This window comes from Melozone crissalis, unplaced genomic scaffold (assembly GCF_028551555.1).
Source record: "Melozone crissalis strain CALT ecotype California unplaced genomic scaffold, PUWL_Pcris_2 ptg000042l_1, whole genome shotgun sequence".
NCBI lineage: Eukaryota > Metazoa > Chordata > Aves > Passeriformes > Passerellidae > Melozone > Melozone crissalis.
The window spans coordinates 45,547,339-45,575,136 of record NW_026535820.1 but is presented as its reverse complement, the minus strand read 5'-3'; the positions used below and the strand labels follow the sequence as shown (position 1 = coordinate 45,575,136).

Sequence of the window (27,798 nt, the reverse complement as noted above, 5' to 3'; positions counted from 1 at the left end):
CCTGGACGGGACGGGGGCGGCCCCGGGCAGGAGCGTGGGGCGGCGGCGGGAGCTTTCCTTGTCCTCCTCCTCCTCCTGCTCGGCGTCAGCCCCGCTGCCGGCTCCCCGCGGCGGCTATGCGCTGCCGGGACCGCCCGGCCGAGCGGCGCTGAGGGGGCGGGCGGACAAAGGCTGCGGGCTGCTGCCGGCGCTGGGGCGCGATGGAGCGGCGCGGCGGCTGAGGCGGCTCGGTGGGGCGAGCCGAGCCGAGCCAAGCCGAACCGGGCCGGACGAGAGCGGCACATGGTGCGCGGCTGGTGCCCGGCGCTGCGCACCCGCGGGCGGGCCGAGGGGCCACCATGGACAACTTCTTGGCGGAGGTGAGCGCGGGCCGGTGGGATGGATCCTCCTCCTGCTCCTTCTGCAGCGTGGGGTCGCTTTTGTCGGGCGGGATACCGGCAGCAGAGCGGCGGGAGGCTCACGGAAAGTGTTCGTTCCCTCGAGTAGTTCCATTTGCAGGGTGCTCACAGGAGCAGCGCCCGGGGAACGGGAGGCTGGCGGAGAGGGAGGGAGGGACGGAGGGAGCTGCGCCCCCCAAATTCCCCCAACTTCCCGGCCTCTGTGGCTGTGGCCGGGGCGGAACTCGGAGCCGCCGAGCTGCAGCGGTGCTGCTGGGGCTGTCCGCAGCCGGGCGGGCTCTCGGCGCTCACTGGGCTCCTTAGAGCGGCGGGGGATGGACGGAGGGAGGCTGCGGTGCCGCCGCGCTGCCCCCCAGCCGCGCGGCCACCGGCGGCAACTCCCTGCGGGCCGCGGGCAGCCGGGGCGCCGGTGCGGAGCCTGCCCCGCTCCCTGCTGCCTCTGAGGCCGTGCCCGGGTGGGAGCGGGGAGTCCCTCCTCGGGGGTTCCCTGTGTGCCAGCCGGGGAGCGCGCTTTGTCCGCCCTGCACGGGCACCGGAGGCGTCAAACGCTGCAGGTTTCAGAGGCAGGGCTGCCGCTGGGCACCCTTTTTTAAAGGTTTGTTCATTGAGTGTGTGTTATTAAGTACAGATGAAATCTTTTGTACAAAATGAAAAGGAGGGAGGCTGCATTCCTGAAAGTCGTTTGAGCTTTACCGTGGTCTTGTGGACCTTGACAACTTCAGTATGTCGGGTGAGGAAAGCAAATCAAGGATGCTTTGCTACTGACTTAGGATATTTGATAAAACTCAGAACCTGGATCCTCTTCTGGTTCAAGCTAGCTGAATTTTGTACAGCAGTATTCTACTGGATCAGTTTATCCCGCCTTGTGAACATAAAGTGTGCAGGATCAATGTTTTCTCTGTTGTGCCTGTAGTTTGCTGGCAAAGCCCGTGACTGGGTTGTGACTTCTGGTGACTGCCTGCACACTTGCTTTAATTGCACCTCTTGCCAAAGCAGTTGCACTGTCGGGGTTGTAAATACAGGCCAGGCATCTGTTTTACAGGGTTGTGATTAATCTGCAAAACTGTCCTTTGCCCTCGTGAAACAGCATCCCTCGTGTTCTTGGTGCTGCCGCTGATGCTTCCACAAGAAAAATAGGTGATCTGTTTACTGAAATAGTAATTAGTCAAATAAAAGAAGGTCATACACTTTATTGCTTGTTGGCTTTTCATTTGTCAGACAACAAAAGTTCTGTCAACTGCAATAAGAAGGAAGAAATGCAGGATTAGCTTTGATGAAGTCTGAGTTAAGTAGTAATGCTGCCTTTTTTTTTCTTTAGAGGATGTAGCCCTCACCTTTCAAAAGCTTGTAAGCCATGAGCAATATGGTAGCATTAAGTTAGCCTTGCAAAATTAGTCTGAAGAGTCATTCGCCCCAACACAAAGTACTGCAGTGTGCCCTACATAAAGGTGAAGAAGAGTTTTCATGGTTTTGACTCCCCTATTAGGCAAAATTACTTGCTGCAGGGAAAACACAAGTAAATTTTACCAGTCTGTGTTAGCATTTCAGCATATATTTATGTTAATCTGTGGTTGCTTCATGTGGACTTTGATCTTTCTTAAGAACTTTGACTCGCTTTCAACATGCAGATATTACTTTAAAAGATCAGTAAATATAGCACCTTGACTTTAATCTGCATCCAAAGTCCCACCCACAAGTATAAACATTTTCCTTCCCTTGCTCTGGAGTGGAGCATATGTAAATGGAAAATAGAGAGCATGAGGCACAATAGCAGAAATGCAAGGAGTCTGACCCAGCTACCACAGAAGAATGTCTGTTGAAGGCACTGGATTGAGCCACTAGGTAATTTAATTTGTGTGAGGCAGACATCCTGCAGCTGCTCTTTACAAAAATATTTGCTGACTTATCTAAGGGAATTACTGTTCTCGTTAAAATAAGTTATAGTGTGAGGAAGGAGGAAACTGGATGAAAGGCACAGGTGAAAAGCCCAACATGCTCTGCTCTTCTTTGTCAGTGATAAAAGCCTGCTGATATGATTATATTTTGAGAGAAAAGCTGATTGTGGGAAGGATAAATACTGGCACTTCAGAGGGGTCATTCCTCAGCATTACCAAGAAGCTCTTGTTCGCTACACTGGAGGCAGAAGTTTCTTCAGTCTGGGTGTTGCAGAAAATATTGTACAACTTAAAGGTGTTAATAGGAAAAAACCAAAAATCCTGCATTATTATTATTTCTCCCATATTTTTCCATAGCTAGATGCTAAATATAACATGCCTCAGTAGATGGTGATGCTTACTGGAACAAAATGAGGCAACTGGGTGAGACACCTGTGGAGAGCAGGAGATGCATCACAAGGGATGTAGTCCTGTTGGGACTTGCTGCCTTGAGTGAGGTGTGGGATAATGCCAGGCTCGTGCCAATCATCTGACACTGCCATCATGTGTGACTTAGCAGCTCTTTGACTTCTCCCTCTTGCTGCTCAGTTTCCTTTCTTTACTCTTTCTTAGTGTTCTCAGCTTTTGTTGTTAAAGGACAACAAGTGGTTGCACTTGTCTCCTGGGAAGCCTTGATTTCCATCCCTGTCCCAATTTCCTAGCTTGACCAATTTAAAAACAACCCATGGCTCTAAGCAAAGAATTAGGCTGGAAAAGTTTGTCCTGTAACTTACTCCCCAACATGCTCTAATTGCTGCAAGGTATAAACATAATAACGAAGTTGCATTCTGAGTACAGAGGAAAAGTGTTTTGTGATGCTTTTTTAAAGGCTGTTGATTGGTCTGTGCTACCTTACAGTCTTTAAAAGAAGGTTGGAGGTAGAATTTTAATTTCTTTTTGTTTTTGTAGTAATATTTTCTTATCGAAAATATTAAAACCTGTAGAAACCCTGTATGGGTATGTGCAGTAGAGCCATTTGGCTGCATTGCTTAAAACAGCCTGAAAAAATTGTTCCCATATGTTTTACCAACAGCCAGAGTGCTCTCAAGGGAACAGGCTCCTGTGGTAACTGAGGTCAGACTGTTTTCCAGTGAGAATGCATCCCTGCTAAGAGGGGATGTATGCCATGAGGGAAGGAAGAAAGTAAATTCCACATGGGGCAGACAAGGAGAGGGGAGCTCAAACTGCCCCTTCAGCATCTCAAGTTCCCAAGCAGGGCTTATCAGGGCAGCAGGGGAAGAGGATGCAGAAGTCAGGTTTATCTTCTTCCTCTTCCATGCAGTCACTTTGACCAGTATGCACGGGATGTTGCGCTGAGCCGTGGTTGCTGTCCTTGTCACAGAAGAAGTGACAGGCATTTGCTGACCCAGTGGAGGTCAGAAAGGGCTTGAGGTTGGGAGAAACTTCTGTAGGTCATCTTGTGCAAACCTGTCCTCCAAGCTGGTGCTCAGCTTCTGGGGAGCTAACTTGCAGCACGGTATGTATGGTGGTGGCTGCAGGGATTGTTTGGGTTTATCTGTTGCCAGCCTTAAAAGAATTCCTCCAAACCTTGCAACTGTGGAAACTGAGGAGAAGGGAGGAGAACAATTGTGTGTCCTGCCTTCTGTGTAGGATGTCTGGGTAGATGAGGTTGAAGGAGATCACTATAAAGGATCACTGTCATAGAGGTCCTGCTGATGTTTATCCAACGCTGCACAGAAGTTTATTTGGAACTGTGGGGTATCCCCCCAGTGTCCTTTGAGGCACAGCAGATACTCTGTGCCTACTATGCTTTTATTTTTAGCATTACCACTGGTACCTGGAGTTCAGAATGGTTTCCTTAATTTCTGCTCTCCACAGCTGCACATACTTGCCTGTGTACTTTGTTTTAAGGAGAGGGCGTCCAACATGTATTCTGAAGGAGCAAGTGTTGAACCTCCCTCTGTGGGAAGGATATGGGACAAAAATTTAGCTTCAGGAAGCTGTCAGAGGAGGTATCTGCTTGAACCTGAAAGCTCTTAATTCAGCAGCTTGCAGCAAGCTTTTTCTTGATGCTCTCCTGTTGCAACATTTGGCAGATCACAGCCTCACAGCAGTGAGTCCTTTGAGGGGTTCATCATCTCCTGCAGACAGGGGGCCTTGGCACCACCAAGGCTATTCACCTAATGAGAAAACCTGGTGGTGCAAATAAATACCTGCATTGCAGTACATGGATTCTGGCTGTGCTGTGCAGCACAGTGTATATGTTGGGGATGACCTTTGAAGTCTCCCCAGTTTTCATTTACAAGTGTTTTGGTAGTAACACAAGCACAGGCCTGATGTTCAGCTTTAAGTATTGGTGTAAGCTGTGTAGCTTACACCAGCAGAGTTGTCCTTTAGTCTGGTGGGGAAAAACCCATGAGTGATGGCATAAAGGTGTTTCTGGAGACCTTCTGAGTGCCAAAGCCATGCCAAGCAGAAACAGTGTCTCTTTTGGCTGTTGATATTGGCTGTGTTCTCTGAATTTTATGAGCTCTGACTTCTCATATATAGGTTTTCTTGAAAGCTGATGGTTGTTTTGTCTACAGTTATTTTTAGGCTAATTAGAGAGCGCCGTGTTTTGAGTAGAAGGTGTTTTAAGGGGGCTTACCTTATCAGGTCAGAAAGATGAAGTTTTTATCAGGTTTTTTGCTCCAAGTTGGAAATCACATTCAGCTCATCAGTATCATGTAATGGTTACTGCCCACCACTGGTATTCCCATGTGCCTTTCATAAGACAAATTTGTGCAACTGAAACATTGTCGTGGCTGGGCTGGAGCCTAGCAACCCTGTTGGCATTGCATATACTGTAAAATGACACAAGAATTCTCTTAAGGCTGCAAAATACGTAAGTTTTCAAGTTGGCAGTGGAGACTCTACATTCTGCAGGGTCTGCTTGTGGTTTTTTTGGTATGTTCAGGCAGTCTCCAACCAAAGAAAAGCTGTGAAACCCACTATTACAGAAGACTTGGCTGCTTCTGAGTCTGGACTTTTTTTTACATTCTGGTGACACCTCACTGAAATGTTAACTTTTTTTTTTGGTCTTTTCCCTAATTGTATGCTTGTGTTAGCACTTTGTCTGTAAGCTGTTTTGCTCTAAGATGATGTTCTTTATACATGTTTTCATTTGGTGAGTACTGTGTATGGGTGATATTGACCATTGTGGACCTCTTCAGTGTTGTTTTTTTTTTGGTTTTTTTTGTTTGTTTCAGAGCTGTCACACAGCTTGCTGGCTGGTAAAAGGGAATAGTGCTTGAAAGCATGGCTAGTCCTAACTTATTTTTGAGGCCAAGTGGCACAGGCTTTTATCAGAAATGTCCCATATTTTTTTCCATGATTCTGTGATGGCAGGAGAGGACCGCTTTGGGGGAGAGAGGAAGCAAAAAGGAAGGGTAGCTTGAGCTTTCAGTGTCACGGGGGGAGTTTAGTGCACTGGTCCAATGAGTAACCTGAGATTCCCTGCAACCTTTCAGTGCTCTTGTTGCCCCCGTGTGCCTCAAAAGATGGAAGCAAAAGTTTGGGCCCCCTTATCAATAATTATGCATGGTTGTACACAATAGGCTTCTGTTCTGGTCATTTCAGCAGGATCTTCGTTTTCAGTGTGGTAAGACCATTATAGTCTCATGAATCTGTTTTTTGACTTTAGAAAATAGCTGAAGGAAAACTGGTAGGTCCCTGGCTCTGTGTGCTGGAGCATATGTGTGACTATCTATATAGAGTGTCACTGTGCCAGTCAACCCCTAGCAAATGAATCATGTGCCTCCTTCCTTTTTTTCCTTTCAATATGGATTGTTAATATTGGTGGTACTTCTAAAAAAATGTCTAGCAAGACAAATGCCTTTTTGTGTCTCTGGGGCTGGTGCAGACCCAGTGGAAGGTGCAGCAGCTTCCAGCCAAGAGTAGGAGCAGCAGCTCCACCCCTGGAGCATCCGGCGGGTTGACTGCAGTGCAGTGGCAGCTCTGAAGGGAAGCGTGTCCTCTGGGTGGTTTGATCTCACCAACGTTTTTGGCTGCAGGGCCAGTATTTTTCCTTAGTGAATCACTGTCTCCAGATGTGGCCAGAGCCAGGAACATGGTTTTGGGTGGAGTACGGGTAGAAGGGCAGGAGGTAAAAGTCACCCTGAATTAAGACTTTTGCTGAGGGGGCAAAAAAAAAGAATTATCAGCCTTAAGTCACTAATTGTGACAGCTTTACAAGTTTTGGGATGTGACCTCAAAACTTGTTTGATTAATTATGACTTCAGGCTTGTATCAGAGGGTCATGGCTTAGGCATTCTCGTTTCTCTTGGTTTTTCCTGATATTTTTCATTATGTGACATTTTAAACCATTAGTGAGGCATAAATGAGGATGATTTGGTGTTGGGACCATAGCTAATGGTAAATTACTGGGTTTAGGTATTATTGGTTCAAATTTTGCATAGTGGCTTTTTTTTTTCCTCCAATTATTTTAGGATTTTCTAAGATGTCCTATGTCTGAAATATGAGCATTATCCACTGACCATATTTACTGTAATACAACTTTGTTCTGGACAGCCCCCTCATTAAGAAAGGTTAAGTGGATTATCCTTTTCTTAAGAAGTCTCTTAAGTAGCTCAAACACCCCATTCTTATAAATGCAGAACTTTGGAAGTTTGGATTCAGAATGGGAACTGATATTGATTCTGCTCCAGATCTGCCTTATGAAGTAAACTATATCTATGCTGAAAAAGAAACTACACCTTTGCTATGTGGAAAATATGAGCATTATATTAGGAAAATATACTGGGAAAGATTCATTAGAAGAGAAGGAATGAGTAAAGATGGCTTGTATTTCTAAATGTTCCTGTAAGAAGAGGGGGAATGTTGGGGTAGAAAATACTGTCTACTTCTAGACACATTTCTGCAAAGCCAGTGATTAATACTGTAATCTCAGGCAGGTTCAAATGTCATTTATGCTTGTTCCCGATATCCTGAGCCAGGACAGCCAATGTAGGGATGTCTGGCAGCTTTTCTGCAAGGTCTTGTTCTGTAGGCTTTGTGCCTGGATGGACGCTTTCCCATTGCAGACCAGTGGCTGGCTGGGGAAGGCTGCTGGGTTGATTCAGCTGTAAGTGCGTCACACCTGCGCTTGTTTTACTCATTAATGTAAATACTTGCTCTCTATTTAGCTGCTGTTTTCCTTTGGGCCCAGTGACCTTTTTTCAGTCCAGCCTGTGAAAGCCTTCTTATTTAGTATAAAGTTTAAGGAGTTGGGTTGGTTTTTTTTTTCTGTTTCATTGAAATTGCAAGCCTGAGTGATGCTGGAGTAACTTCATAATATATGGGGTTTTCTGTTGAATAGGTTACTAGGAACAGACACAATTTTGGTTCACGCTGAAAGCGTGGCAGAAAGTGGGGTGTGTTCGGTTTTGCTGGCCAAAGTTAACATTTCTGTTTTCTGCAGGCTCTTTTGTAGAGGGGTTTAACATAAAATTTCTATATGAGATCTTGTAGTTTTTCCTAGTGTGCAGTTGTGCTTAGCTACTTTTTCACCAAGAGGTAGCCACAGTCAGTAACTGGAAAAAAAACAAGGCACACTTCAGCCCCTTTACAGCTTGGAGGAAAACTCTGCAGTTAACCCTGGTATATGGAAGGAAGTCTTCAAAAGTGAAAGGTACTGGTAACTTGTATGGTTTGCTAAACTTGCATTGAAAATTCAGATGAAATAAACCTTGAGCTGGATTTCTTGTGTGTTTCAATGACCCTGTCCCCAGTAGGCAAATGTAAACATATTGGAGCAGCGCCTGAACATGGGAGTCAGTGTAATACCTTTTACTCCTTCCAGGATTAATGGCATACTGCAGGAAAACTTTCTAGAGGACAGAGTTTACTCCTGTACAATCCAGTGTCCTGCCAGAGTTTAGAGTTGAATAGGCTTCCTGTATTTGTATGCTAATACCTTGTAGCAGATAAATACTTTGTTTCAGTGGGCAATGTTGCCTGCTTTATGGTATCAGACTTTCTTTTCTTTGAGAGTATGTTGTCTTCATCATGCAGCAGCCCTTACTAGGCTTTTGACTTAATGTTAAGCTAAGGTGAATGTTCAAGAAATGAATGTTCTTTTTAATCTCTCTCTTAGATGGATTAAATGTTTCTTTGGCATTTTTGGTGGGTTTGGTTCTGGTTTGTTCCAAATGAAGGAAGGAGGAAGAAAGAGAGGGTAGCTCAGCAGCAGATTTCAGGGACCAAGCTGTGCCTTCACATGGGATCCTGGTTGGGTGCCTGCACAGGGTGAAGGGCTGTGTTGGAGGACTCAGGAAGTAAAAGATTAACTGCCCTTTGATGTATTAGTATTGCCTTTTCCTATATATTCTTGGGAAACTAGTCATAATCCTTTATTAAAGGCCAGTGATACGAGAGTGTGTTAATGCAAGTCTCTTTTGTTTTGGAGAATGCCCTTAAGGGCATTGCTGTAAGGACACCTTAGCAGAGGAAAATGTTTGGTTGTTGCTTATTCCCCTGGGAGGCAAAACTATGTTCCCACTCTGAGCAAGTTTACCCGAGGGCATTTTATCATGGCACATCTGGCTCTTTACTGGGGTTGTCATTATAAATATTGAGGGTCTTCTGGCTTGTGTTCTCTGTTCTTAACTTCTTGGCATGGTAATGCTGGCAGAGTGGCACCCTCTGCCAAGTCTGCTATCATGGTTTCAGAGAAAGGATTGATTGTGGTGCCTGTAGCACAACCTCAGGTGGAGACCTGAGGTTCAAGGGTTGCTGAGTACCAGCTGTCAGGTGGAATTACAAAGCCAAGTATTACTGAAAGTTGTCATCAGAGTTAACACCACAAATCCCCTGGCCCTCTTTCTCTTAGAGATTTTCAGAAGGCTTTAGAAAACTACTTTTGATGAACTTCCCAGCATCTGGAGAAAACATTTCTGTAGTTCTTGAAATGATTGTGAACTGTGAAAGTCGTGCTACTGGCGAAGCCTTGCGTGGTTTTGGTGTTGTGCACTGCATGTGCCTGTTGATCTCTGAGAGAAGTGCAGGATCTCTCTGAGAGATTCTCAGACCTTCTCTTTTGCACTCAGCCAAACTGGCCCTGGCTTTGGGGACAGCAGATAAGAGAAGTTTATTCGTTGTTTTAAAAAAGTATCGATGTTTATAGCATTATCGGAAATGGATTATTTGTTCTTATTTTAGTTGCTGTTGTTTAGAGTGACATTGAAATGTTTTCTCAGATTAAGTTAAATATATTTCTTAAGAGAATGGGGTTGTTTTTCTTCTGAAGTTGTTTATCTTGAGGAGAAGTCAAATCCTTTTGTTTAATGTGCACATCTGATTACAGAGCCAGTGGACATCATTTCTGTTTGACCATTTCAGTGGATCAAACCCAGCTTTGTGCCTTGGTTAGGTTATATTTTTATTTGCCTCAGAAAGGAGCCAAGTTGGCGGGACACGAGTCACGTCAGGAGTCACGCTGGAGTTCACGTCAGGACAAGGAGTAGATGCTCATTCTGTAGGTCAGACTTCTTGCTTTGCTGGTCGTCTGCCTGGATCCCTTCCCCTTATTAAATATAGACTGGGTTTGTGATTAGGGCTTATCCCCTCATTACAGCTTTCTGGTGATGGGTATGATGAATAGGTTTGTTTGGTGTGTCCAATCAATTAGTATATTCCCCAGCAGAGAATAAGAGCAGCGTTTACAGCAGGGCTTTGAAGGGTGGCATTTCCTGCTGCCTTTCAGACCGTGTACCAGGAGGAGTGCCCCATGAAGTGAGCTCTTTGTTCTTGAAACTCCAGTCGGATTCTGCCGTGTGATACTTGATAAGCTATTTCAAGGAATAAAGATACTCAGCAAATCTGTGCTAGAAAATGTAATTTGTGCAGCAGACCCTTTTCCCCTCCTTGCAATAACATTTCTAATCATTTGTGCACCAAATTTGAGAAGTTTTAACGGATGATAAATGGGATTTTAGCATTTTCACAGCACGTAAGGCAAAAGGCTGTCTCTGTTTTGTGTTAGTTTTAAGGGTCTCTACTCCCAATTTCTGTCCTATCATGCTATTTCTGCCGTCATTGTGCCTTGGTGATCCAGTACCTTAAATAACTAGGACTCTGGTGCAGTAGTTAATATCCCAGATTTCTTTTGTACACAAGCCCATGAATACATGAATAAACTGAATTGCAATGTGATGAAATAGTTGTATTACACTTTTGCTGTGTAGTTACACCTTTGTCAGTAGCATGCCTTTGTACCATGCAGTTAAGATGGAGATGCCATTGGGAGCTGGTGGAGGACAGAAAGTAGTACAAAAATCTGCATTTTCTTATGAGCATCCAGTGATCTTTTGCTGGTGACTTGTTCTCAGCAGTCCTTACTGAGTGAAAAAGGAAAGCACTGAGTGATGGAATCCTTTTCCTTCTGACAGGGAATCAGTAGTTACTGTGTTCCAGGTGTTTCTGGACTCAGGCAAATAAAGGCTGTAATTCTGAATTTTGATTTCTTGAAATTGTGTGCCACGTACAGAAATGCTTCTTTATATTGCTTGGAAACATTTGATTTGAAAAGTGAACAGTCACTTTATGCAGTCAGAGAGGCCACAAAAGCTTTGCTGTTTTCCTGGGATTTTTATTTTTTCTTTTCCTGCTGGAAGGCATCAGAGGTTTTGGTATGCAGTATGAGCTGTGGCTGTCCAAGAGCACAGGGACGTGCCTCCCACTCTGCATGTAGACATTAGGCAAGAAGAGTGGCTGCACATAAATCAGTGGCTGAACTGAAGGGACAAGAAAGGCTTCAGGCAGCAAAGCCCAGACACCTGCAGCAACAGATCATGGGTCACACTGCTGCTGGGATGGCCCCAGGCACTCCTGGGGAGGTGAAGGAGAGGAGCTAGCGTCAGGCTCCGAGCAGGAGCAGATGGTTTAGCAGGATGGCTCCTCAAAGGGGGCTCCTTGTTGGATACAGTGTCTGATAACTACTGCTTTAAAACGCTTGAATTAAACTTTGCTTTGTAGTTCCTTTCAACTTTTTAGAATAATCTTTTGTTGCTGTCCTCTAAACTGCTGGAGTTTTCCTAGCGGTAGGTTTTGAGTGAGTATTTGCTGGTTGGGTCTTTGGTATTATAGAATATCCTAAATTGGAAGAGATCCACAAGAATCATTGAAATACAACTCTTAGCCATGCACAAGACACCCCAAGAATCCCACTATGTGCCTGAAAGCATTGTCCAATGCTTCTTGATCTGTGTCGGGCTTGGTGCTGTGACCACTTCCCTGGGGAGCTGTTCCAGTGCCCAAAACACTCTGTGGGTGAAGAACCTCTTCCTGATGTCCAACCTAGACTCCCCTGACGCAGTTCCACGTCATTCCCTTGAGTCCTGTCACTGGGCACCAGAGAGAAGAGTCTGCCCCTCTGCTTTCCCTCAGAAGGAAGTTGTAGACAGTGACGAGGTCTCCTCTTACTCTTCTTTCTCCAGACTGAACAGACCAAGTTACCTCAACTGCTTCTTGTATGGCTTCCCCTCCAGATTCTTCACCATCTTTGTAGCCCTCCTTTGGATGCTCCTTGTACCTTTCTTACATCATAGCACTCGAAACTGCACACAGGGCTCAAGACTGAGGCTGCCCCAGCTCAGAGCAGAGCAGGACAATCCGTCCCTTGCCTGGCTGGTGATGCTGTCCCTGATCCCCCCCAGGACATGGCTGGCCCTCCTGGCTGCCAGGGCACTGCAGGCTCATATCCAGCTTTCCATTAACCAGGGCACCCAGCCCATCTCTCCATCCCCAGCCAGCCCATACATTCATGAAGGGCTGCCCCATCCCAGGTGCAGAATCTGTCACTTTTCCCTTTTTGAACTTCATATGGTTGGTGATTGACCAGCTCTGTGATTCGTCTAGGTCTCTCTGCAGGGCCTCTCTTCCTGTGAGAAAGTCAACAGCTCCTTCCATTACAAATGCCAGCATTTTGGAAATTCTTGCATTTTATAGTAGTCTTTTTAAGTATTTTTTTTTTAGTGGTATTGAGCAATGATGTGCTTCTAGATAGTTTGGTGTAGGCATACTGGAAAAATCTGTGTTTTTTCTCAAGAAAGCTGCTGTAATATATGTTGCAAAAAAATGGTACTTTGGCATTTGTTCGTAGTGCTTCATGGGTGGCAAAAATTATTGTAATAAAATCTTGCCTTTTGTGGTTTCCCTACTTTTTGTTGCTGTGTGATCATCTTTTCCACTCTTTTTGTTCCCGACACTCTACCAGAGGAACAAATAGTCAGCAAGTGGCTCTTTCTCTCCAGAAGTCCAGTGGTGGTATTACTACTTGTTTTTCAGGAAAGAGCAGGATTTTTATCAGATCTTTCTAACTGTTAGAAAAGGGAAAAATTTCAAGAGTTCTGTCACTTGGCAAATGTTTTGCTGCTGAGGCTGCTGGAGGTAGTCTGTACCTGCAACCATTGGGATGTTTGCTCTTCACATCTTCGCTTGTGGAAGGGTCTGAGACCTCTGGGAAGTAAGGATGCTGCTTTGTGCTTTGCAAAAAAGAGGTTGTGTCAGTAAGCTCAGAGGTATGACTCTGTAAGGTGCTGGTGCCTTTGTGTGTGTGTTTATTTATTTAGCCTGATGATATTTTATTGTACTCCAGCTGCAGTGCTGTGCTGTTCCTTCCTTTGCCTATGTACCCATGAAGAGGAAAGGCGTGGGGGAAGAGAGTACCTTGTATTGTTTGCTGGTGTAGATCTAAACAGGATATTTGTGCCTGCTGTTAACCTGTTGTTCCTTGCTAATATTGATGGTAGCTACAATTCTTGTATATTGCTTGTATTTTTTCCATTTCTTAAATTTCTTTAATAAGTACATTATTTGGCACAGCTGCTGTGTCTGTACAGGAGGAAATTACAGAATTAATTTCTGTAATTAATTACTTCAAGGCAAGGAATTACTTCAAGGTTATTTAGAAGCAAAAAGAAAATTGATTAGTTTATCTTCTCCCTCTTTCTTAACCTTTGTAGTTAGAATTAACTGAAGCAGCAAAAAAAAAAAAAGTGTTTGTTTGTTTTTTTTATTTTTCCCAGTGACCTGGGAAGCTTGTTCCCAGTTGAAAAACCATACTGAGCAAGAATAACATAAATGTCTGAATTGCTGAAAGCTTTAATTCCCTGATGGAAGGGTGGTTTGTTGAGGAGAAAAAACAAGGTCAGAAGTAGTAGCCATTAGTGGCTATAAATAAAGTTACTCATTCAGGCCCTCAGATGGATAAAAGAGAGAGGTTGTTCCAGTTTTTCATCTTTACCATGTGGTAAAAAGTAAGGTATGTCATGCCCTGCTGTTTTTTAGATGGCTTTAAAAATAGCTCCACTTGTGCTGTTTTTTGCTCAAAGGAAGGTTTTCAAGCATACTTGGATAAGTGACGAAAGCTGCTTGGCCCCAGTCTGAAATAAATACATGGGTTTATGAATCATTTCACTTCTAGTAAGTTGTGTTCCCTGCAGGGCAGTGTCTACTCTGTCAGTGCATTTACACTTCTGATAAAACTCTGAATTTTGTTTTAAACCTGTATCTGTGGTCGTGTGAGCAATATGGAAATGGTGTAGGGCGTAGCTAATGTGCCCCCTTGGGTCAATTGGCCTCCTCTCCTGTAAAATAAGACATGGTTTGCCACCTCGTGAAGGAGCACACTGATTTTGTTCCTTGGGGACAGCAGCCATGGAAGCGAGGAGGATGCAACAAACCAGCCTGAAGCAGCAATGCACAGAGACTGCCCTGGGGACCCTGGCGGTGTCTGGAAGACTCCAGGGGCTCCCTGCTGAGTTTGGGAACCACTTCAGACAGATGGCTGGTTTTCCTAGGCTCCAAGTGTTGGGATTAACCTTGTTCAGAAGGGCACCGAGTGCAGTCTGGGTCTTTCTGTGTCTTTACTGCACTGTGTACAGAGCTAAACCCACAAATTACACTTCTGGTTCAAAAGTCTTTGTTTAAGAAGCAGCTCCCTTCCATGCTTAGCTGTGTTTTCGCCCAATTAAGTGAAGGATTTTGGGGCTTGCCTGAATAGGTGAGTAATAATTAACCTCCCTTTGACTTAGTAGTGCAGAACTAGAACGTTCTTCAAGCTAGATTTCTTCTGCCTTGGTGTTGGCTGACTGAGCAGTGACACATGTGATGTCCTCTTTCCCCTTTAAAGCCAAGTGTATTTGTGGGCATGTTACATTTGTCGGGCTTCTCTGGAAAGTAAAAATAAAGGTGCAGTGCCCTTGGGCTTTTCCTGAGTGCTTTATTAGGATACTGAATGTCCTACTCATCGTGGCTCCCAGCTCCCTGTCTGCATTTTGCCCAGCAGCTCTTCCAAGGCTGGGGGGCTGTTGTAAAGGTCTCTCCTGGTCCATGGGGGATGCAGGTGAGCAGACTGTTCCCAGCCTGTGAGTTTTGCTTCTCCTACCAGCAGATGTTGGCAGTTCCCAAACAAGTGGTTGCAGTAGTGGTTTCTGACTGGGCAGGAGCGGGAAGTTGCTGGGTAAGCAAAGGATTGTGGAGGGGTAGGTTTAAAGGCACAGGAGAGTTTTAGGGTTTTGGTGATCTATAGCTAAGCTATGTGATCATGTCTAAAGATAATGAACCCAAAACAAGCAGTGGGAGTTAGTGTTGACGCTTGAGTTTCTAAAATTTGGTGCCTTGACATAGTACCCGGGCTGTGTAATTCTTTCCATGGAAATTTAGCTCCTGATGTTGCTCTACTTAAAATAAGTAAAGACATGGTAATCCCAGGATGAATATGGGACACATTTCCCTCTGAGTAAGAGCAGAGTCATAATGTGTTTAAGCATTTTCTGAAATACCTTCAATTTCTCATTTCTAGCTGAGTGCAAGTAACTTGGCTTCTTACACGTCACAATCCAAGCTTGCTGTGGGAGAATTAATGAACATTTAGGGAAAGATATCCCTAACTGTGACAGGGAAGGTTGAACTAGATGATCTTTAAAGGTCCCTTCCAACATAAACCAGTCTATGACTGTGAGCACTGCATCTACTGGGATTCGGGAAGCTCCCAAAAATCCACTTAACCAGAAAAAAGTGATTGAAATCCAGGAGGTAACCACTGCTGGTCTTGGTACAAGTTATATTGAAGTAGCAGTGACGCTACTTCAATATGGTAGCATCCATGGTCCAAGCACAGCTTCTGCAGATCTGCAGTCACCCTCACAGCAGTGCACACTGCAGGGCCCCTCTGCATTGCTGCTGCAGCTCCCAGGTGGGCAGCAGTGGGTGGCACAGCCCGGCATGACCCCACAGCCGTGTCCATCCTGTTGGGGATGAGGACAGGAAGCCTCGGCCACAATCCTGTCTCTGTGCTCTTCACACAGACCTGGCTTTGTTAGCAGATGACTCACCATTGCTTTCTAACCCATCTCAGAATCGTTGTTACATTGATTTGTACATTGACCCTAGAGCTGCTTTTATTGCAGACATGTCCTTGGAAAGACAGAAATCGGTTTTTTATTTCTACTTAATTTCTTTTAATGAAGCCACCAAGCTGTCTCCTTACCTATACAGGGCATGGCATGTATTGAGGGAAGAACATTTACCCATGGTGTGTTTTGTAGGGAAGATATTTAAATTTGACCCACAAGATCTACAGGAGATTTTTTTTTTTTTTTGGTTTTTAGGAAACTGTCCTTAAGAGACTACTGTCGTTGAAATACTACAAATAACTGCTGCCATATTGGCACACAGAAGGTCAAATTCCTTGATGTTTCCTTTAAATTATAAGAAAGGAAGCAGAGCAGTGTATGAAGTTGAGAGTAAAGGAGGGGATGCCATGTAGTTTCTAGCTCTGCCAGCGCAGCAGAATTGCCTCAGGGCTGGATAGGGGTAATTACACCTCAGCCTTTGTCTTTCAGGCACCAGATGGTATCTGAGAGCTGCTCTTAGGAACAAAAAGTCCCAAGCTGGAAACATGGTGAAGAAAATAGACTTAAAGAGGAATTGGACATTGCCCTTTCCCCCAGATGAGCAGGAAGAAGTTTCATGTGACATTATAAGTTATTGTGTAAAGCAGTAACTGTGTTTTACAGGGCAAGCAGTGCTCCACACCTGTGGCACAGCACGGTCCTGTTACTCATCAGCTGCCTGGGAGCAGCGGGTGTGGATGTGTGTGCACTCCTGGTGATCCATCACCAGCCCATGCTCAGTCTTGAGTATTCAAGAATTGACTTGCTGGGGAAAATTTCTGCTGGAAGCTTTTTTTTTTTTTTCGCAAGAGAAGAACCACTGAATGATTCACATCCTTTATTTCTGTAAACGTGTCCATAAATCATTTTTAGACGAAAAATAAATGGATACAGTTATATCTGAGGAAAAGCCTTGTGTGGCATATTAGACTAAGAAACCCCAAACAAGCTTCTTGCAAATTGGCTGAAGTTGTGTGTTACCTCTGGAAGTTGGATATATTTGAGGTGGTTCTTAATGTGGTCTGGAGGAATGAAAATGGATCAAGTGTCTCTTCACACTAGCTATGGGCCTAGATTCTGTAGTTCTCCTGTATAAATGGGATCTTGCTTATGTGAGTATGAGGTACGGATTTAACTCCTACGAGAAAAGAATGTCATGAAACCATGTGTTTATATGAAAATATACACAGAAGTTCTGAAGGTCACATTTGTGCATAAACAAATACGCTCGTGTCTCTCTGGAGATGAAAGGGAGCTGAAAACGTGACCAAAACGTTGTTGTATCAGCACTCTCTTAAAAGATCTATGTTCAGAATTGAGCTGTGCTCATCTTATGAGTAAGCAGCTAGAATTATGATGCAATTATAATAATTTCTTCAAAATAAAGACAAGTTGGTACTTGAAACAGCAGTGAAATTGTAGGAAGAGTGGCTCATGAACAATGGGGGGAAAGTGACGTGATGTGAATGCTGTCGTGGGATTTGAATGATTTAAACTGCATTGCTGCACAGTGCCAAAGTGCTGCAGCTCTCAACAGAAGCTTCACTCTGTTTTTGTCATGGTTGTCCAGTTACTACAGCATTTCCCTTTCCAATATGTTTTTCCCTTTCCCTGGGTGGAGAGGTGCAGTGTATAAATAAATAAGGCCCTTGCCCTCCCTTGGAGTTTGCACCCATGCAAATAAAACCAGATCTGCCGCCTGTGCTAAGCAGGGGGCCAAGTTCTGCTTGGTGACTTGCTTGGAGGAGGAGCAGCAGGCACACAGTCCCTGCAGCTTGCAATATTTTCCACTGCACACATGAAAATGGTGTGGGGCTCTGAGGACTCAAAATTAATTTCCTGAGAGGTGAGGAAATCTCTGTTCCTGCCTGCAGAATGAAGCATTTCATATGCTGCATCGTGGGCTAGAGGTAGTATGTGCGGTAAGCAGAAAGTTATTGCTCCACTTTGAGATGATGATTTATGATTTCTTTGAAGAGAAAATTGCTTATTTTTAAGGCCAAGTCTTTTTGACCAGCCAAGGAAAAGCTTGGAGGAAGCTAATACAGAGGTGGCAGTGTAGGAACACATTGCTACTGCAACATTTATTTGGAGTAAAGCCTAAGCAGCTTTTCATGTTTCTTACTTCCCAGAGTTCAGGAGTGTTGAAGAGTTCAGGAGTGTTGAAGAGCCACCAGCTTCAGCAAAACTGTCTTGTGAGGCTGGGCTTTTTGGTAGTCATGAGCAAGATGCTTCTCAGTTGTTTTGCCACTGAGATTAGTGATAACAGACTGTTGTGTTTGTTTTTTGAAGAGTAAAAATACAATTTTGGCTAAAGCAGTACAAATAATTAGGAACATGCTTGAAAACATTTTTTTTTTTGAAATGACATTTGTGAGAGTAATTCAGTAGGGATGAGTGCCCCTCCAGGTGACCATGTTGGATCACTTTCCCCACAGGCGGTCTGGGCTGAAGAAGGAATCATTCATTCTTGTGTTTGTGTCACATTCATATCAACTGAAATCAAGCACGTGCTCTGACTAATGAGGCTTTCCCAAATCCTCTTCTTAATCCATTAATTAGACAAAAAAGCTTCTCTTTGCACAATTCCATGCTTCAGCATTTGTGGGAAAGTTTTTTTTCAGTAGTGTTTAGGTCATTTTATTTTACTTAAGAGTTCTTTAAAAATCCCAACAAAACAAGTCAAAAACCACCACCCAAACAGAACAAATAGCTGGTTAGTTTGTTTTTTTTTTTATTGACAGCATAGTAATATGAGGAGTGACTTTATTATTAGCATGAAAGTATTAAAAGATACTGGCTGGTTATAGGCAGAGGAAGGTATTTATATTTGTTTTATACTTGCATTCTTTTGTGCCGTAAAAATCTGATTATGAGCATGTACAATTAAATCTGTTTTAATAGCACTGTGTGAAGCAGTCATGGAAAATTCCCAGTTTGAGCCTCTGCAGGCCTGCTATGAAGTCCATTTACTTTGAGTTTTTCTTGGGTTATTACTTCTGCTTTTAGGGCTTTCGTTTGTTTGGCAGGTTTTTTGTTTTGTTTTGTTTTTTAATTTAAGAGTAAGAACCTCTCCATGCAGGGAAGAATCAGTAATACTGCATTTTGAGTGCTGCACTTGCTTTTTAATTTAGACACACTGACAATTTGACTTGAAATTATTGTGCAGTCATCTTCTTTATAGATAATTTAAAGCATCGTCCTTGTGATGGAAAGCTTGCAGAGCCCTCCCAGGTCTCACAGACTGGGGAACTGCACCACGCTGTGGGACAGAGGTGTTTATGGAATTGTCTGGGCTGACATTTACAGACTAGCTGGTTGACTTAATTCAAAAGTGTACAGAGGAGTTGGTTGATGTAATTCATTGCAAATTAAAATTAATTTCCATGTAAAGGTTCATGCTACTGAACAGACACACTTTCAGAGGTAACTGAAGAGAAAAGTCATGGTTCCCTGGGCTTTAGGGTCAATGAGGGTTGCTTGTGAGGACCTTCTGTGCAGTGTGCTGACTCACAGCTTCCAGCATAGCTTTTGGGTGGCAGGGTGAGGGAGGAAGCTGGGAGATGCAGAGCAGGGATGTGTAAATCTACTGGAGCAGTTACCTTGTAGGAGAAAATTATGTTTTTGTCAGACTTAAAGTTGCTCTATGATCTGTGTGTGTTGTCTGTCTGTTGTCTGATAGCAGTGTCTCTCTACAAATATCTGTAATGAGGTGGAAGCCAGGTGGGGTTGGTCTCTTCTCACAAGTAATGAATGATGGGACCAGAGGATACAGCCTCCAGTTGCACCAGGGAAGGTCTAGACTTGATATGAGCAAACATTTTTTCACCAAGACTGTTGTCAAGCTTTGGATCAGGATGCCACAGGAGGTGGTGGAATCACCATACCTGGAGGTATTTGAAATATGTGCAGACATGACACTTAGGGATGTGCTTAAATGATCAATTATCTGAGATATCTTTCCCAACCTAAATGATTCTGTGATTTTATGTTACTTTGTGGGTAGTCTGAGGTATTGGATGGTGTGTACTGATTATGACTGCTTCTTGAAGACCAGATGTGTAGAGTGGAAGGAGAAGCTTGCTCTTGGCTGTGGTCTTGCTATCTCTGGCTAGCAGCTGGATCCCCCTGCCTGTCCATGCTGAGCTCACCACAAAGATACTTCTGCTTCATATGCAAATAATGTGTCACACCCCCTACATCTCTGCTGTAATTTCATTACTTTCACCAGCCTAGAAACCTGCTGAATTTCAGTTTGAATATCAGAGAGTCATAGAATTGTCTGGCTTGGAATGGACCTTAAAACCATTTAGTTCCAACCCTCCTTTGCATGGGCAGGGACACCTTCCACTAGACCAGGTTGCTGCAAGTCCCATCCAGACTGCACTTTGAACACTTCGAAGCAGGGGCATCTACAGGTTCTCTGGGTAACCTCACAGGAAAGTTTCTTCCTTATATTTAATGTAAACATGCCCTCTCTCAGTTTAGAGCCGTTCTTCCTTGTGCTTACACTACGTGCTCTTTCAAAAAATTTTCCTCCAACTCTCTTGTAGGCCTAGTTTAGGTACTGAAGACCATAATAAGGTTTCCCTGGAGCCTTCTCTTCAGCCTAAACACCCCCAACTCTCTGTCTTTGTAGGAGAGTTGCTGCATACCCCCAGGCATCCTTGTGGCCTTTCTTTGTCTGGAATATCTGTGTCTCAGAGCAGCTGTGTTCTTGCCAGTCCTTGCTCTGGTCTTGCATCAGTTGTTCTAATATGGGGAAGCATAGCTTTCCACAGCTGGCACTTGCAGGCTCCTCCAGGCTGGGGAAAACGTGACTGTCAGTCACAGCTGGCAGGTGTTTGTGTGAAGGAAATGGGAGCTCCTCCCTGGCTGAGTTTGGCATCTTGACCCAAGTGGGTCACATCACTTAGTAAAGAGTGTGATCTTATTTCAGACCTGATCCTGGAGAAATGGGAGGGGGAAAAAAAATTCTGCCTGTGTGCTTCAGCAATGCTTCACTGCTTGCTTGAGCTAATCCCCTTGGCTAATGGGAAGGGCTTAGGTGCAAGAGGTTCCCACCTTGATGTATGAATGGTGGATCTCTGGGAGATTACAGTGTATAGTCAAAATTATTTGGGTGAGGAGGTCCTTTGCCTGCTGACATGCATGTAGCTGTTCAGCCCTAGTTTAAAAATGCTTTTGCACACTGGATGCAGTAAACTAGAACAGAGTCTCAACCCAGATGTATTTCCTTACTCCTGGTTATCTCTGAGATAAATGCCTATTTTGTCAGGGGGTAATGCTTTAAATAACTCTGCTTGGTTAAGGTCTTCTAATTGCTTTGTGGTTTAGTTTTGGATTAAATCTTCAACCTGCTGTACAGTAAAACACGGATTTGTGCAAAAAGAAAAAATCACAGAAGCAACTTCTTTGTGTTTCTGCTTCTTCTACTCCTGCTTAAGTACTAGGTTGAGGTAGTAATTTTTCCTTTTGATAATTAACAGCTCTTGTAAACATGCATTGAAGAAAGAAAAATAAAAAGATACAATAGCAGAGTCATACAGTAGGTGTCTGTCCTTGTCACGGAAACAAGGACGCAGAATGGGAATGTGTCAGGTCTCAAGGTGTGCCTGCAAACGAGGAAACGTGACGCACCTTTCTGGTGAATGCTGATTTTAAGCTTCTTTGGAAAAGGTGCTGCAAGCCGTGGGGAAGGGTGTGTCACTGCGCATCTAAGGAACCTGTGAGCTGCCTTGGGGGCTTATCCATAGATGTGAGATGGAACAACATGCAATTACAGTGTTCTGTCCAGTGCATGATGTGCAAGTGTCTGTGACAGGAGGAGAGAAGGTTTGCTCATATAAAATACTCTGTTTCTGTGTTTTCTATGAAAGGTATTCCCTTCTGACAGTTCAGTAGTGAATGGACGTCAAAGGAGTAATTTTTTTTAATGAAATATGTAGAAAAAATGCCAGTAAAACCAGTAATGGCTTGTCATAATGACTCTGCTGACTTCCCTTGTAGACATTTTCTAGTTGCACAAGTGCAGAAGAATCTAAACAGATACCCTAATGAGGGTAGCATTACTGCAAGGAAATGTATCTGGTCAGGGAGAAGTGGAGTAAGCAAAGAAGCAGGATATTGGTTTTCAGAGGGTTGTGACCTTGGGAGGCTGAATATAATGAATGCAGTGTTCCAGGCTGCCTTTTTACCTTACAACTGCTGCATACCATTGGTATTCATCAGCAGGGACCGGGCTCTGCAGTGGGGAGCATTGCTAAGCATCACCTTGTTTCCGAGAAGTTTAAAGTTGATAAAATGCAAAAGCGTTCAAAGTGCATGCAGGAAATGCTGTCTTTTAACTGAACTTCATGGATTTCTAACTTTACTCTCTATATAAACTTTATTGCTAAATCTCCTTTCAATATGGATCCCAAACTCTCTTTTATACTGTTTCACCTTCTGCCTGTATTACAGTGGTGTGAAAGGCCACTGTGCGGCCTGCTTTGGTGTCATGTGTCCCCTGGGGAAGAGATTAGCCCTGAGTGAGTCTTCTGCTCATACTGTGCAACAGCTGGGAAGGAGACTGAGCTGGCATTAAATTTCTCTTCCACTACTGCCACCTAATTTCCCTTGTCCTGTGTGTTGTCAAAGTGAATATGGTGTTTGCAACTGCCTGGTGCAATTTATTTTTCTTTAAAAACTTATGATCACAGGTTTGAGAAGTAACTCATAATCAAAAAATTTCATATTTACTGACACCTTTATGTTTGTTTTATGGTTGGTAGGCTAGATCCTGTTTATTAAAAAGCCACGAATATTGAATTGAATAACAAGTTATTTAGGTTATAGGTTTCTGTCCTTTGCAGTTTGACACATTGTCTTCATATTTCAAGAGAAAATCGAAAAACATTGAAAGACAACAGCGATCAAATCTTATGTGTTTTACATCTTTGTTCGTGGCTGAGTTCTAAGATCTGTTGGGAGTGTTTTCTGAGTTCCTCACCTGAGAAGGAGGAGAAGAAGGTAATCATTGGAGAAGGAGGGAATGGGAAGAGCAGTTCTCCTGTCTGCTCCAGGCGCAAGAGAAGTGCCCACCAAAGTCTCAGGGAGTGTTTCCTCCCAGGCATTCCAAAATATTGCTCAGAGTATGTATCATCAGAAAAGATGATCTAGGAAAGTGGAAGAAAGGACTCTCTTCAGGATTGTAGACAGGTGCAGAGAGATTTCAGACAGTCCTCTTAGTATCCTTTTTTTCAAATGCTGGAAATGTGAATTAATTCTAAAATAAATGGCAGGTGGAATAAACTTTTTTTTTTCCTGTGTGTGTAGACTTGTGTGTCCCTGCACAGGCGTGCTGGGACTCTAACTGAGGGTCACCCTTCAACTCTTTTTTCCACCACTGCCTCTCTTCTAAAAATAGAGGAAAATATATTTAAACAGTGTTACCCAGATTACTCTTTTACTTAGGTGCTTAGTTCTGTTCTGTTGACTAAAGCTCCCATAAACTCTCCAGCAAAGAATGTTTTCCTTTCCTGTGTAGAAGTACAATACCCATTAGCTATTGTGTTATGAATGCTTTCGTACACTGCTGGGATTTAATTAAAGCACTGTTGCTTGCTCGCTTTTGTTTTTTAAGATGTGCATTCATTGCTGCATGCCAGGCAGTGAGCTTCAGAAAGTCAGAGGGCAAAAGGCATCAGATATCATGCACCATAAGAAGTGCAGGTGTCCTTCTGAGTTACAGAACCTTTCCCACAGAGGGGCCGGTCACAGTGTTGTGTGTGAGGAGCCAGGCTGAGCTCAGGCAGTGCTCAGACACACATTCTGTGTGAGGAGCCAGGCTGAGCTCAGACAGTGCTCAGCCAGCCCAGCAATGCCCCTCTGCATCCCCCAGCTCCCCGTAAGCACACGGTGTGCTTGCCAGCCTTTCTGCCTCAGGTGCATGGGAATGAGCCAGTGCTCTGCCCTCTAATGATAAAGTGTGCCATTACCTTCTGCTTAATTGGTTGTGTTTTCATCAGGTGATCTCCACACAGGCAGTTTGGAGTTGCTCAGTGATTATTGTGGTTTGCAGTGAACAAATTAGTGTGGGAAGTTGCTAACACTAGCCTTCCAACATAGGACTTCAGTGGCAGTGCTGGCTCTTTCAGTGTTCATCGAAATTGCAAAAGGCAAGGAGGGAGAGCATGGAAGGGCACTGTGTTGCCTGCCATTCGCTGGGACACCCATGCTGTGGCAAAGGTGTCATCCCATTTTCCAAACCTGCTTCTAGAAGCCAGGCAGCACAGCTGGGCTTCAGACATGGAAGGAGTATAATTCCCCTCCTACTTGCCACCTGGATAAAAATCCATACTGGATTTTTAGTATTTTTTTTAATTTATTTTTTAAGGATGATTAGGTCCTGGGAATGTACTACTGACCACCTCAAGTTGTTTCATAACCCATGTTGGACCCATTCTGAATGATGCTGAAAGCCTGATAACATCTGCCCAAGCTTCCCAAATGCGCCTCAGTGCTGCTGCTCCCCACTTGCTGCAGGCCAGAAATCCACTTTTTTCTGGCTGGGTGTAGACATGATGTGTTTAACCTTCAGCAGGCTTCCCTGGGCTCCCATTCCTGCCTTTGAGCTGTGCTGTGCTGCCTTGTGCCCACCCTGAGGGACCACAGGTGTGTGGGGCAGGCTGCTGGGCTGCCCAAGTGTCTCATCTCTCGGAGCTGGTGCTGTGAAGGGGTGCTTGTCCCAAATCCTGGATGTTGGCCCTGAGTCTTAGCAGAGCATACAAACAGGATGGAGCAAGGGCTGCTGGTGGGAGCTGCTCGGGAAGTCACTGTGGCTTGTGGGAATGGAGGACCTGAGCTCCAACTGCTCAGGTCTGAGCAGCCCAAACCTCTCAAGTGCTTGTGGTCAAAGTGTAGCTGGGATTTGTTGCTCAGTGAGGGGGTCAGACCACTCAGATGGGCTTCAGAAAGACAAGGCTGAAATGCACCTGCTGTACAGGTGCAACAGAACATCCTAATTTACCAACTGTTTTTCATCTGTTTCTTCTTATTCTATAGATGTTTTACCTATATACAGGGTCCTATGGACATCTGAAGGACATCACAGCTGGGCAGAGTTTGCAAAGAGTTCTGGTATTTGTAGGGCAAACCCCATATAGCTTGCCAAAATTTGATTTTAAAAACAGAAAACAAAGAAAAATCCAAACCAACCAAACAAACAAAAAAGCACCACCCCCCCCCCAAACCAACCAAAAACCTCCAAACAAACAAAAACAAACAAAAAACCCGCCCAAAAAAACCCCCAAAACCACGCAAACTGGAGCTTGAGCTAGCCAAGTAAAAAAATAATTCAGTGTAAAGTGAATTACAGGAGAGAGATCTGTAGTGATCATTTTGTGAGAACAAAGCTGCCAAGTGAAATGAAGCATACTAAATCGTCAATTGTAAATTCAATGTGAGGGGATCAATTCAACTTAACAAAAGAACTTATGACCTGACATTTATAATTCTCCTATTTTCAATAATCAGTGTTTCTATTAATAAAAGAATGAAAGAACTGTGGTCCATTATTCTCTTTTCTCACTCCTTTTCACACTTACTTTCTAAGCCTTGGAATGAAGTCTTGCTAAGTCTTACAGTACCAAAGTGTGACCCATGTCTCTACAAAATCCTGAGTTCTAATTTCGAGCAAATATAGAGTTTGGAAGAAGGGGGGAGGGGAAAGTACCCCAAACTCCTTAAAAAGAATCTGGACTGGGTGAGTCAGTTTGTTTTTGGCTATGGCTCTGATCTTATAGCTGTTTTTTGCCACAATTGAGTCTGGAAATAGTTTCCTTGCTTGCCCATCCCTACTTCAATGCATGAAAATTGTTCATATGTAAACTGATATTTTTGAGTTACAGGGAGACATAAACAAAATACAAAAAAATCCCTCTGATGTTTTCAGACCTGTAAAAGGATTGTGAAAACTGACAATATGGAAAATAAAACTGAAGTGGAACCTTTTGTGCTTCGATGCCAGTAAATTGAAAGTTGAAAGAGGTAGTATTATTCTTGGGAATCATTTCTAGGTATGCTTGTTACCTTGCACAGTCTGCTGTTTAATATGGATTAGTTTTTTCACACCAGAATCCCACTTGATACCCTGATAAAGATATGATTTCCTGGAATTGCCTACTTCTTTGGCATGCGAAGGAAAAAAAAAAGAAAAAGGCAATGCTGAGCTTCCTAGAAGCCAGGAATAGTCCTTACCTTGCTAAATGCAATTTCTCTTGCTTGCTTTTAGATGCAACACTGGTGTTGTGTCAGTGATGCTTCTTGATGCAAGAAGGCTTTGACTAATACTACCAGAATAAAAACAGATAGCTGACAAAGACTATTCAAAGGTAGAAGATGTATATTGATCAGAAATTTCATCTGCTTTGCAAATTCAAATTAGGCTGAATCATTATACTGCCCCTCTAGACAAGGCATATCCATGCTTGTGTAGCACAATTAGCATCCATGGAAAAACTAGCACTACTATGTAGTTGTTTCATACTGGATTATCTTCAAAAATTTCCATATCCAGGTACATAGGGATCCGTTTTAAGAAATGAACAATGCTTGACTAATGAACCTAATGAAAAGTCTAGTGTCTCATGAAAATAAATAGTAACTGCTTCTCTTCAGAACAAATGTGCCCAAATTAATATTTTTTATTTTTCCACCTAATTATCTTTGAAATACTCAATTAAGATGCTGCTCCTCAACAAAATGTTTTGAAATGAGACTGAAGATATACATTTGCAAGCAGGAGTTCATATTTTGGAAACAAGAGTTTCCTTGGGCTTTACAGACAGTCAGTGAGAAACATCTCTCAAGCTCAGTCTCAAACTAAACCTTGATTCGGAATGGTTGGTCTCTCCCATGCCCTGTGGCTGGTGCTCGTGCTTTGGCTTGCCTGGCTTTGCTTTGTGTCCAGACACGAGAGGCAAGAGGAAGGTGAAAAAATTGCTTGGGTGTTTTGCAAAACTTGTGAAAAGTGGTTTAGAGACCATTAGCCACTGTGCAGATGACTTTTGAGTCTTTAAGGGCAAGGTTCTGAAGAAGGGCAAAGCTGTGTGACTGGGCCCCAACAAAGAAGGTAGTGAAGAAATTTCTACCATTGCTTTGCCTCATTGGTCTTTGAAACCTGAGTCCCAAGGGAGCAGCTTAAGGAAGGAATGAGAGGAGAGTGCTAGCATGATTTCTCACATGTGTGGATTTAAAAATCCTCCCCCTTGATGTGTGTTTATAAGCATGTCATGTAGCGTAAGCAAAACATTGCCAAGCTGGCAGCTTTTGGACTGGAGACTGCCAGGCCCAAACAGGCATGGTGGATGAGCTACGGGCATTTTGGCAGGCTGTTCTCCTTTTCCCTGAGTCACTGGTAGAGCTGAAGAGCAGTGTAAGAGCTGGCTAGATGATGTGGCAAAGAGTATGCGAGCAGAATCTAGTGGTGATTGAAATTGGACAGTCGTGCTGGGACAACTGCTGCTGCTGGCTGCATTGCTGTAAGCTTTGGTTACTGATTCTTAATGGAGTCTCTCCTCCCCTGGTGCTTTTTGTGCACTGTCCTTCCTTGGTTCTTAATTCCTTAAAATACCTGTTAGAATTTTTGTGTTTGGCTTTGTTGTTAGGGTTTTTTTGTTGCTGCTGTTTCGTTTGTGTGTTTTCGCATTTGTGGTCGTGACTGCTATTAATTAGAAAATGAGTTTCTGAGGAAAATATGAGTCCTTGACAGAACCGTGCCATCATCAAAGACAGAACTGCAGCTCATGTTGAATTCTGTGGATGTGGAGTTAGGGCTTGTTTGGTTCTCAGGATAAATTTTAAGGGGATTTTTGAATGTGTTGTATATTCCTCTTCAAGGACTCAAATAAGGGGAGGGAATTACATGCTACTTTTAAGATGACCATGAGTACACCAGGATGTCTGTCACTTGCCTGGCCATTGCTACCCCCTGCCCCAGTGTAGACCTGAAGAGAAAGATGTGCCGTGGCCCTGAGCTCCTTTGCCCATGTGCGCCCTTCATCTCGCTGCTGTCATCAGTAGCTGTCTCCT

At 43.8% G+C, this 27,798-nt stretch overlaps 1 protein-coding gene across 1 annotated transcript in view; it reads left to right on the top strand.

Moving 5' to 3' along the window:
* Positions 1-304: 304 nt before the first annotated feature.
* MYO10 (myosin X) overlaps positions 305-27,798 on the top strand; it is a 162,787-nt gene continuing 135,293 nt past the window's right edge. Inside the window, exon 1 of the mRNA XM_054284962.1 lies at positions 305-359. Within this exon, the coding sequence (XP_054140937.1) occupies positions 339-359 (21 nt within the window). The 5' untranslated portion in view covers positions 305-338. The remainder of the gene's footprint in view (positions 360-27,798) is intronic.